At 42.6% G+C, this 12,474-nt stretch overlaps 1 protein-coding gene across 2 annotated transcripts in view; it reads left to right on the forward strand.

The window, feature by feature from the left end:
* UNC5C (unc-5 netrin receptor C) overlaps positions 1–3,788 on the forward strand; it is a 369,634-nt gene extending 365,846 nt beyond the window's left edge. For both annotated transcript variants that reach the window (XM_059665102.1, XM_059665093.1), the window contains one exon: positions 304–3,788. In XM_059665102.1, the coding sequence (XP_059521085.1) occupies positions 304–469 (166 nt within the window). In that variant the 3' untranslated portion in view covers positions 470–3,788. The remainder of the gene's footprint in view (positions 1–303) is intronic.
* The last annotated feature ends 8,686 nt before the right edge of the window (positions 3,789–12,474 follow it).

Genomic DNA, 12,474 nt, shown 5'->3' on the forward strand with positions numbered 1-12,474 from the left:
AACCTATGAATCAGGAGGTCACGGTTCGATGCCTGAACTGTGGGCTCAATCCCATCGTGCAGGAGGCAGCCTGGCCAATCCATGATTCTCTCTCATCAACGATGTTTCTCTCTCTCCCTCCCTCTCTCCCTCTCCCTCCCTCCTTCCCTCCCTCCTTCCTCCCTTCCCTCCCTCCCTCCCTCCCTCCCTCCCTCCCTCCCTCCCTCCCTCTCCTTCCCTCTCTGAAATCAATAAAAGTATATAGAGAAAATAGATCTGTAAATTATGCCATTAAGCAGCACATTTGCCCATTTCCAATTATAGGTACTTGAATTACTTCGCCACCAAATCAAGCCCCACTGGAGTAATCCTGGATCTTTGGGAAGCACAGAACTTCCCGGATGGAAACCTGAGCATGCTGGCAGCTGTCCTGGAAGAAATGGGAAGACATGAAACCGTCGTGTCTTTAGCAGCAGAAGGACAGTATTGACCCACGCTGGACTGAATGCACAGGGAGTCTGTGGCCGTCCCAGGGATCACAGCTGAGGAGGAAACCCAGACCAGACCAATGAGCTTCACAGGCAAGATGGCAGCTGGAGAGAGAAGGAAAACAGATACGAACTACCGCTATATACGCCCACTTTATGGGACCTCGTCCCCGGAGTTAAGAACAATTGTGTACATTTGTACCTTGAATTTAGAAACCAACCTAATTTTCCTCTTTGTTGGGCTGTATGCTGTGTGGTACAGGATCTTACAGTTTCCTAGGAAACGCTTTTTATTGCTATCCAGATATATGGATAAACTTTCTTAACAAACCCAATTTCTACAAACGTTGTTTACATCAAATTGGACAGGGATGCAGACACTGTCCATGGCTCGTTCTATTTTTGTTTAAATCATTTGAAGTTGAAGCTGTGGACGGTTTGTTGTGTCTATTCAGATTAGTAATTCACAGAGAAATCACAGACTTTTGCTACAAATCACGTGCATCAAGTGTCTCAGATAATCCTCCCATCGTGTTCTGTTTCTAGAACTTGTAAAACCAGTGTTACTGTTTGTATCAGGGAAGTGGAGAATCTAAGTGTGAAGGAGAAATAGCTAAGAGTCCTTATTCCTTCAGGACACCCACCCGGTGCCCTCTGGGGATAAAGCTGCAGTGTTGCAGGAAAGACAGTGATTCAAGTTCAACCACACAAACAAGCATTTCTTCACAACATGTGTGTTTGTAATATGCAATCTGAAGTGGTGTTTTTTAAGGTATCATTATTATCATTATTATTATTGATGAGTATTTACAAGTATTCTAGTAAAAGCCTTTTCTTTTAGCTTCGGTTTTTGTTAGCAGTACTGTTAGTATTTAGCTATTGACTAGACCTGCTTCACCTTCTCCCATAACAAGGTGGGCGTGGTCACCAGTTTAATTAAACAAGCATTGCTTCCTTGACCTTTCATCTTTTCCCACCATTCTGCCCCAGACAGGTAGTAAATGCTTACTGGCTTTGTCCATCTGTTCTTGCGGCTTGCTCAGGCAGGGTCTTTCTCCTCTGAGTCCCCTATTCAAGTTCACTTAATATTGGGGTCATGTGGCCCCACACTGACTGCCCTCAGGACTCTTTCTCCCTTAGAGGCAGCGGGTTTGGAGGAACGCCCTCTGACATGGAAATCAGGAGACCAATTCTCATTCCGGGTTTGTCATTGTCTAGCTGTGCTCCCTTGGGAAAGTCATTTAACCTCACTAGACCTCAGTGTCCTCGCCTGTTAAATAGTGGGGTGGGGTTAGAGAACCTCAAGGTTCCAAAACGCTGGGCCTCCACTCCAGTGCCATTCATCAGTATGAAGACCACAGTGGACTCTGAGCTGGATCATTTAAAGATCCATCAAGACCAGACTCTTGTCCAGGCTACATTATGCCTTTCAGATAGTTCCAACTTGGAAGACAATGATTCTAACCTGTAACGTATTTGTTATGCTTTCAAGTCTTGCCTTTGCATCATTGGATTATGCTGTTCCCTGAGAGATGGCATCCTTTATTATCACTTTCTTTCCTCTCTTGGGACTATTTGCCTTCCTGGTTAGTAGCAAGTTATGTTCTATTATTGTCTTGGTCAAAATTTTTAAATTAAAAGAAATTTTAACTGAAAAAATAGTTCATCAAGGGACTATTTTGTGTAAACTATGATACTGTATTTCCTTAGGACCATCACAGGCTCTTTGTTTTAGCACAGGGACTCAATTCATTCCGCAGGCGGGGATTAGAGAGTTAACAGCCCAGTGGCCTAACCAAGATTGAAAAACAAGAAACCCTGTAGTTGAAGAAGAACCTTCAAAACATGGCTGTGGTTTACTTTTGGGCTAGAGGTGTCCAGGTTGCTGAATAGATTTCAATTAGAAGTAATTTCAGATATTTCTCCCTTCTTTCCACATATATTTCCTCTCCTGACTATTTTGGTGACTTCTAGATATTTCCAGCCCCCTCCATCTTTGTCACTGAGAAAATATTGATACCTTGATATGGAGCCTTTTCTTCCAGACCTTGTATTTCTCATTTTCTGTTGTAGGTATGTATTCTATAACCAGTCTCTCTCAGGCCACTCCCTGCACCATATATAAAATATGTTACACTTATCATGAAAGGGAAAGATTGCACTAATAAACAATTTCAGTGGATAATATCTGTACCAATGCATATTTGACCAAAAGATAGTAAAATTGTATTCTACATTAAAAAATTATAAATATATATTTTTTAAAATGGAGGAGGAGAAAAAAGAGCTATTATCCATTGCTTCATCTTAAAATAACTTCTCAAGATTGCTCATCATTACTGGTTTAGGGGGTTGTCATCTATGGAAATCAAGAATTAGAAATCTGAAGGCTTCTCAAAGGAACGTTCATGCCTAGTGAAAAGTAGAGAAGAGCAAATGTCCAGCTATCCAGATAACCAATTCAAAACTTGAACTAGAAAAAAAAAATCATTATAAAGTCATCCACACAGAAATATTGAACACAGCAGGCAGGGACTATATTATCAAAGCCATCGAGGGCCTTTGGCGTTCACTTCAGAGGCTTCATGTTTTGGGGTTCAGCATCCCAGCACCAGAAACAGGAAGAGTGGTTGATTCTTTATTAAGTAAGGTACTCATCTATCATCTGTTGTAGAACCCTGTTATGTTTCCTATCAAGTAAATGGCAACTTCCATACTTATAACGCACCACTTATGTCAGATAATCTTCACTATGAATTCTGATTTCCTTCTTTGGAAAAGTGTAATAACTGTTAGTTTGCTCTCAAACTTAGAAGCTCCAGAGCCAACATTTCATTTCAAGGGAGTCACTTCACCAACCATTCTATGTGACCAGTCCTGCCTCTCATGCTTATTTAGCTTGTGCAGAAAGACAAGGCTTACTTCATTTGGAAGGGAATACCTATCACTTGTGCATGGTGCCATCTAGTGGTGTATAACACAATCTACTTTCAGTTTAATATAAAAACACTAAAAGTTGTTTGACAAAGGAACTGTAAACCTGCAGAGTCAATAGGGCCTTTATAACAAATAGATGTGCGGACACTTCACTTCAAATATAGTTTTCGTATTCTCACTTTTTTTCTTCTCAATTAAAGTACCTATATCAAAAATTGCATGTCATTATGAGCATATTATGTCATCAACTCACTCCTTATGACACATCTCAAGTCGGATTTTGATAATAGAAATACATAAGCATCTTTATAAAACAGTCTTTAAAGAATTGTCATTTTAACATTTATATTTTTCATTGGGCTTTATATTAAATTTTATTTTAAATCTCCTTATTTTTGGTCCTCTAACATTTATTTCTGGAAATGTGAGATGCATCTGCTTGGAAAGAAATGTTTTATGTATGAAAATGAGTACCCTATGTCTAAGTAACTGAAAATTGTGGCTGTTGATCAAGGAGAAAAAAGAAGCTTCTTTCTTCTGAATTTGGGGATCTAAGGGCGGAAGTTTTCTTTTCTTTCTTTCTTTCTTTCTTTCTCTCATTCTTTCTTTCTTTCTCTTCTTTCTTTTCCTTCCTTTCTTTCCTTCCTTCCTTATTTTCTTTCTTTCTTTCTTTCTTTCTTTCTTTCTTTCTTTCTTTCTTTCTTTCTTTCTTTCTTCTTTCTTTCTTTTTTTCTTCTTTTTTCATCACCACACTCATTCAAATTTCCTTAAAGTGATCTGGAAGGACTAGAAGTCGGATTCAGAATTGATAACTGGGCACAAGGTGATGCAAATGTGTAACACCAAGGTCCTCCCAGCCAACAGCCTTTCCACACACAGTGTGACTGACTACCAACGTGGAAACCCACCTCAGTTATCTAGAAAAAACCATCCCCCATCAGCAGTGAAGGCCCCTCCAAGGCAGGGCAATATCTTGGGTGAGGTGTCCAATATTAAACTGCTTCACCATTGGCTATTTCATCTATCCTACTATTCTGTAGATTTTCAATTCACAACATTCAAATAGTAGACCATTCTTTAGGGAGACATCAGGGAGATTGAGTTCAGGACACTCTGGAAACTACACATGTAAGCATATATTTGAATGGCATTTCTCCTATTTCCTTCAATAATAGAATCAAACGTATTACTTCTTCTGGGAAGGATCAGACAAGGCTCTTTTCTTATGTATCCTCTGCATCTACATCAGAGACACAGCTGTGCTCTTGGTCCACTTACTCTTCTGTCATCAATGTAGGAGGAAGGGAGCCAGTAAGGGGATCACTATCTCCCCAGAATTCACAAGTGAATAAAAACCATATGAAGACCTGCAAGAGAGTGCAAAGGGGGTGGGGAAAGTTTCCAGCTTCAGGTTGAATGTCAGCTTTAGCTTTTGATGAGCAGTTGCTCAAGACAACTTATCTGTTTCACTTAGAGACCTCAGTACAACGCCAATGCTGATGCAAGACAGAAGGACCAGGGAAGCAGCTGAAATGAAATGGGGTTTAATCCATCTTCTTTGAGAACAGAGGAACTTTTGTGAATCAGAAAGTGTTTGCTCAAAGCCAATTATTTACAAAGATGATAATAGTCAATGAGCATTAAAATTTATAGATCCAATAAGGGAATATTTTTATTCTTATCTCAAGGTACTAAAACTTTTTTTTTTTTACCTTTCGAGTGCCTCGTAGGACCAACTATTACACATTGGGTTTTTTGTTTGTGTTTCTGTATATTCTTTTGTTTTTAACTTTACAGAGCTAATGTTGACTGAAATTCTTAAAACTTTGCCACTGTGCAATGAAGTGCTGTTTCTCTACCCTAAGAAATCTATTTGTATAATCTTTGACTGTAACGATCATTTTGAAAGATTTCCCTTGTATCTCTAAAGATTTTTTTAAAATGGAACAAGGCATAAGAGGAATAAATACATTGTAAGCAATGTTAATTTAAGCCTATGTCCCTACAGGTCAAGTAAACCAAACAAAGTCATAACTATTTCCACAATTCATGCCTGATAACCTGCTATTTTTATAAAGGAGGGAGATGGCCTTATATGTCACTGGGTGGGTTTTCCCCATAGACCAAGTCTAGCAATTAACTTCCTGATCCTTTAGTCTTATCAACCTATGATTGCCTCCATTTCCAGAAAGCCTACTTCAAAAATTTGTCTTCAGAAGAACCGATGGCTCCCAGATTTCCCAGTGGCTTGTCACCTCCCTCTATTGATCTTTGGTGGGATAATAATGGGTTAATTCAACCAAATGTAATGTATGTCCCAGATGTATTCCAGCATGGTCAAGAAAAACATCCCTGGAATGACAGAAACTCCACCCAGGGACTAGCACACAAAACCAAGCCCTGACGAGCGGCTATTTGCCATCCTCTGCCCATGGAGCACTTGTGTATTGAGATCTGTCCAGAGGTCTTCCGAGTCAGGAATCCATGCTGAATGTCTTGAGGGTCATGTCCCACCAATTGTTGGGGAGAAAACAGGAAAGACACCCTCAGATACCATCGGCTGCCCACCAGCCAAAGTATATGTTACAATATACCAGCTTCTCAACGTGCCATTTCAGATTTGTGCCTCGGCAAAGTTATTAGCTCAAGGCCATCGCACTTCAGGGCCCCTTTCAAGTATGCCTCCATCCTATGTGTCATCATCCTTCAATCCCAAAGGTCTACTGGGATTGACACGGTCAGACCTGCTGCTGAACCCGACGGCACTGACCCCAGGTCATAACCCTCAGTGCTGGCCTTCAGAACCTGAGTGGTGGGCAGGTTTTGCTGATCAGTAGCCTACAGGATGAGGAGACCTGGGCCTCTGAACCTCAGCATGATGACGAGGCAACATCCAAGCACCATGACCTGAGCCATGTTGTCATGTTAAAATGCGTCTGTTTTACGGTGGAATGGCCTAAAAGAGCAAGGGAGCCAGGGCCTGTGGAAAACGCCGTTGCCCTTTTAGATTTTTAAAGTCTCCTATGACACCTGCTAATGTGATTATAATTACAAGTGGTTACTCCTCCAGGCCTTGGAGAAGAGGACAGCAAAAGGAACGCGTGGGACATAAGATCTGTGATGTGTGCTCTCCCTTCATTCTTTCCTAGACCTGTTGGTGGGGAAGCCACACACACACACCCCTCCCGCAACCCCCGACCCCGCAGTGTATTAGCTGGGCAGCAGGGAGCAGCATCCATCCGCGCGTGCCGGCGCAGTGCTGTGTGTTCCCTGCGCTCAGTGCTGAGCTGCAGCGAGCTGCTGGCCTTCCTCTTGGCTCTCTCTAACGAAGGCAGCCCGTGTGTGTCAGGGGGGAGTCCCGCAGTCCGTGCTGAAGAGCCGGTGTTGTCCACCTGCTGTTCCCTTTGGAACAGTTCAAGGGCAGGGATGTCAGATGGAGGTCCGGGGCTTTGTCATTTTTCTCTTTTTAAACACAACAAGGCCACCTTGGTGTTTCAGACACGGGACGCTTCTTTTGTTGTTGCGGAGTTCCCTCTCGCTGTATCTTCTATGCAATTCCTTTTCTAGAAAACCCGGGGAGGAGGAGTGCTCCGGGCAGGGCACCCGCCCGCCGAGGGGCCGCAGCAGAGGTGAGGGCCCGGTGCCTCTGCCCTCTCTCTGGCTGCCCCTCCCCGTTTCCCTGCAGTCCCCTGGGTTTGTAACTTGCCTGCATTTATTCTGTCAGCCAACATGTACAAAATGTAAGAAAGAATTTTTAATCAGGTAATAAATTATATTTATAAGCAACAGAGAACGCTGTCTCTCATCTCTTCCTAGCAAAGCCCTTCTCCCCGAAGAGTCACCATGGGCTCCGTCGCGAGGACACAGAGCTGCTGGTGTCTGCACGGGTGGCCATCGCCAGCCCCTCGGGGACAGGGCGAGGTTCCGGCGTGTGGCTTCTCACATTGGAACCACTTGAGTGCCTGGGTCCCGTTGCCAGAGGTTGGGGGCGGGGGGGGGGGTTAGTTTTTAAAGCTCCCAGGTGATACTGCTGAGCAGTTGGTGGGAAGAACCAGACTCTTAGAACTGCTGCCTTCGGGGCCCCTGGGAGCTTGTGACTAAGAATATGAGGCCCTCCCCCACCCTGAGCGATCTGGTTTTCAGTGAGGTATGCGGACCACTGCACTAAGAGGTGGGAGATGGCGGGTGAGCCAGGCACACAGGATGCCCAGAGCTCTAGCAGAAGCCCAGCAGGCGTTCACCTTGGTACAGACCAGCGCCACTCACCCGAAGCAGGAAAAAGGCGCCAGCGTGTGCTGGAAAGCAGCTGAGACCGAGGCGTGGCGGGGAAGGCAGCCCTGTCCCTGGGGAAAGAACTACCGCTGACCCTTGGACAGCAGGGGTTTGAACTGAACGGGTCCACTTACATGTGGGGTTTTCTCACTAAATACTGCATTTCCTCTTGGGATTTTCTTACTAACACCTTCTGTTCTTTAGCTTACTGTATTGTAAGAATACAGTGTACTATACCTATCACACAAAATATCTGTTGACTGTTTACGTTATCAGTAAGGCTGCCATCAACCGTAGGCTATTACTAGTTAAGATTGAGGGGGGGGGGGCGGTGTCAAAAGTTACACATAGAGTTTTGAACGTGCAGGGTTTTGATGCCCCTAACGCCAATGTTGTTCAAGGATCGATTATACTTGGAGAAGGCTGCCAGGTGGACTGCAACCAGCCCCGACCCCTAACAAGAAAGTGTTTGTGAGCAGCTGTGCCAACACTAAGAAATACCCCCTCACCCCGAACTGGGAGAGTGCCTTAAGACTGATTCAAAGCTGGGGTTACAAGCTCAAGTGTTTGCCAGGGCTCAGGAAGTAGTGACAATATACATGAGTGGCCAGATTATTCTGACCACCTGAGGTTTGTAGGCAAATTAGCTATAATTTCGTGCTGAAGTTGCTAGAGGGCCAGGCCATTATAAATAGGGAAGCAGGTTGTTCACCATGACAGTAGAAGTGATTTTTTTTTTCTGAAGATATGGGTAAACAATACGATTTAACAGACTTTGAACGTGGGATGGATATATATATACACACACACTGAGTGGCCAGATTATTATGACCACACCATCAGTACTTCATTGGGCCACCTTTTGCCTTCAATACTGTGGCCATTCTTCTTGGTAGTGACTCCACGAGATGTTGAAAGGCGATTTGAGGAATCTGACACCATGCCTGATGAATAGCACTGTCCAGTTCTGTGAGATTTGATGGTTGTGGAACCAGCTACCTGATGGCTCTTTTAACTTCTTCCCACAAATGCTCAATTGCATTGAGATCTGGTGATTATGGGGGCCACCTAAGCAAGGTAAAGTCTCCCTCATGTTCTTGAAACCACGCCTGCACAATACGAGCACCATGGCATGGCACATTGTCTTGTTGGAAGAAGCCATCTCCATTGGGATACGCCATCAACATGACAGGATGAACTTGATCAGCAACGATACTGAGGTATGTTGTGCTATTCAAACGTCGTTCCACATGAATTAAAGGGCCCAAATCATGCCAGGAAAACATGCCCCAAACCATAACACTGCCCCCACCAGCTTGAAGGGTTGTACTCATGCATGTGGGGTGCATGCTTTCATGCTGTTTCCGCCCAATTCTCACTTTGCCATCTGCATGATGCAACTGGAAACTTGACTAATCGGACCACATGACTTTTTTCCAGTGCTCGACAGTCCAATCCTTGTGTTCCTGTGCAAATTGGAGACGTTTTATCTTGGTAACTGCAGACAGCAAAGGTGTTCGAACAGGCCTCCGGTTTCCATATCCCATACGATGCAGTGTACGGCTAATCTGCCTACAAATGTCAGGTGGTCATAATAATCTGGCCACTCAGTATATATATATCCCAGGTTCAAAGGCTGTTAAATCACATTGTTTACCCATATCTTCAGAAAAAAATCACTTCTATTGTCGTGGTAAACAACCTGCTTCCCTATTTATAATGGTCTGGCCTTCTAGAAACTTCAATGCGAAATTATAGATAATTTGCCTACAAACGACAGGTGGCCATAATAATCTGGCCACTCAGTGTATAAACTAAGAATAAAAACGAGAAGTGAGTCCTGTGGCTGACCTAGAGAATTCAACTCCATGTAAAAGAATGAAAATTCAGTTACAGAACAAAACAGCACTTCAGAAAGAAAACAGAGGGCAGCACAGACAGCCCAATATCACCCGGGGAGCCCCAACTTGGAACTTTGGTAGCTGGGGTTCCTGTTGGGAAAGCTGAGCCCAGGAGAGCATGAAATCACTTCCAAAGTCAAGCCTGATGGTCTGCCTCAAACCCATCCGAGCTGAGGTCCCTGGAGAGGTGTGAGGCCTGGCCTCCCTCTGTGTCTGCCCCTCCGTGCCACCATCCTGGGGGGCTTCAGCATCTACAAGGACAGACCCCAGGTGATTCCTCTTGGAATCTTCATCCTGACCACAGCCACCTTATCAGAAACTGCTCATGTACCACTCACCCCCCTCAGGGTTCCCGATCTTTTGACCCATCAGCAGGCTGCTCTTTAAACCCGTCCCTAGTGTGGACCATGTCAGATGATAGTAATCTTTATTTTCTATGACCCATTGCTCCATAGGCCTGATAAACCCTGCCCTGAATGAATCCAATTATTGCCACTTCCATGCCTACCCTTTGGGCCGCTGATAGACAAATGAAATCCTCAAACTACATGGATAAGTAGCAGTATGAATTTGTAACAACAGCTAATGCTTCGTAATGGATGCGGGCTTACTTCATGCTTGATACATGGGTCAGTCCGTTTCATCTTCAGATTCACTGCATGCAGTAGATATTAGTGTGATTCCTATCCTCGAGGGGAAGAAGCTGAGCCTACTGTCACTCAGCCAGGGGAATGAGTAAGCAGGAGTCACAGACGGGCTGTCCGGTGGTCCAGAGGCCACACTCCCGGCCACTCAGCCACACAGCATCAGTGTTGATCGGGCCCTCAGTGTTGCCCACCACCATCGAGCTGTCACTTTTCACAGTACAATTCTCACTTCTCCAAACCACTGACTTCCTACCTTTCTTCTCACTCTCAGCAAATGACCGTGCCTCCTACTTACAGATAAAACAGAAGCCATCAAACCATTGCTCTTGCTCCCTTGCCACCAGGTGTGTGCACTTACCTGCCTCACTCTTCAGGGCTGCCTTGGGATACAATGCGATAGTTTCAACGTCAGAAGAAGGCACAGCCATCAGATAACAGACACGTTCTTGCCAAGGGGAGAACGAAACCGTTTTATTTGGGGGAATGTTCAAACAAAGCCATATACAATTTGTAACAAATACAATACAGTTGTTTGTTCCCTAGTCCTGAAAAATTACAGTATATACAAATTCAATAAGGCACTGGTTCCCCAAAAGAACACAATGAGTCTTCTTTTGAAACAGACAACAAAACTCTTTATTGCCAACTCTTCTCCAAAAAAAAAAAAAAAAAAAACATGGCATTGTTTTTTCTGCTTTGTTTTACAAGAGGAATCATAATGGCTAAATTAAAGCACTTCGGATGCCATTTTGTTCGTTTCCACTGCTTTGTGACTGAGTTTTCCAAGGAGATATAACCACAGAACAATTCAAGTTTAAAAACTGTACTTCTTTCAGTGCCTTTCCAACTACAAACATGGAGAGCTAGAACAGACCAGCGACATAAAACACTGGAACTGCCAATGAATATGCTTGACTCTAGGAACGTGAACTCTGGCTGTTATTCAGTCCCTGCTATACCTGCCTACACAACAACCGAAACAAAGAATTCCCTATAAATAAAATCTTAGCATGTTTTCTAAGATGCTTTATGTCTTGATACTAAAAAGAATGGTCGCTAGTCACTTTTGAACAGTGCTTTCCAGGAGGTCAAAGGCCTGTCTCTTCACAATGTTCGTAGCACTGTAACTTATGATTTAACAATCTACAACACTTTTATAAATAAATATTATGTTTCATTTAGTACTTTATCATCTCTAATATTTTACTCTCTAATCCACAAAATGGAGTTGTGCCAGACTCCAAACTGAACAAAATATTTATATAAACATATATATTTATATAATATATATACACATAATAAACTATAAACCTGAACATCTTAGCATACAAAACTTATATTAGCTAGCAACTAGTATTTTAGGATTCCTTTGGGGGGAGCAACTAGAAGAAAATCTTAGTCTTTGAAACAGTCCTGACAAGAGGAAATCATCTACATTATTAATTTCCAGGCCCCCACTTATTCTATAGAAAGGTAAAACAAAAAATAAAATACAATTCACCTCTTCTGAACTACTAGGAATTTAAAAATAAAAAGGATAATTTGGAAGTAAGTAGGTAGTCTCTTTAAGAACAATTTAGGGTTCCTTAAGTTAGGTGAAGTTTGTGAAGACAAAAAAAATCTATTCATAAATAAATTCTTGTTGCATTGAAAGACTATACTAACTAAATAAGTCTTTTGAAGTATCTCAGGAACAATCTTTAGATGTTCATAATGAGTAAATCCGACTGAGAATTAGAAAGTAAGCTACTGATTTTTCTGAAGCAACTAAACAAATAAGACAGAAGTTTCCTGCCATTCTTCATTGGAACCAACACCGCCCTAGAAATCAAGTGTATTTTCAAATCATCACTTCCCCCCAAAATGTTCTGATTTGCAGTTATCATGTATAAACACTTACCTAAAAGAGCACACATTTTTATCTAAGAAGTCCAACCGCACTTAAATTTAGGAAAAAATCAAGAAACAAAACATGTCCCCAGTTATGGGCATAAATGTTTACTTATTTGTTTGTAGATGATCTGATTAGAGGTAATGAAGTTTCTAGCCATGGCTCAGATGATTATCACGCTTAGTTCTGGCCACATATTCCTTCTAAGCTATCACAAAGAACACAATTTGACACAAGAGAAAGGAACCATTACATTGCCATTCAGGTTCTTCTAGTAACACCAAAAGCAGCATTCTGATTAAAATTCTATTTGGAGCCAACTGTTTTTAATCTTTATAATAAACAAATTTTGTTCATAT

This window comes from Myotis daubentonii, chromosome 1 (assembly GCF_963259705.1).
Source record: "Myotis daubentonii chromosome 1, mMyoDau2.1, whole genome shotgun sequence".
NCBI classification, from domain to species: Eukaryota; Metazoa; Chordata; class Mammalia; order Chiroptera; family Vespertilionidae; genus Myotis; species Myotis daubentonii.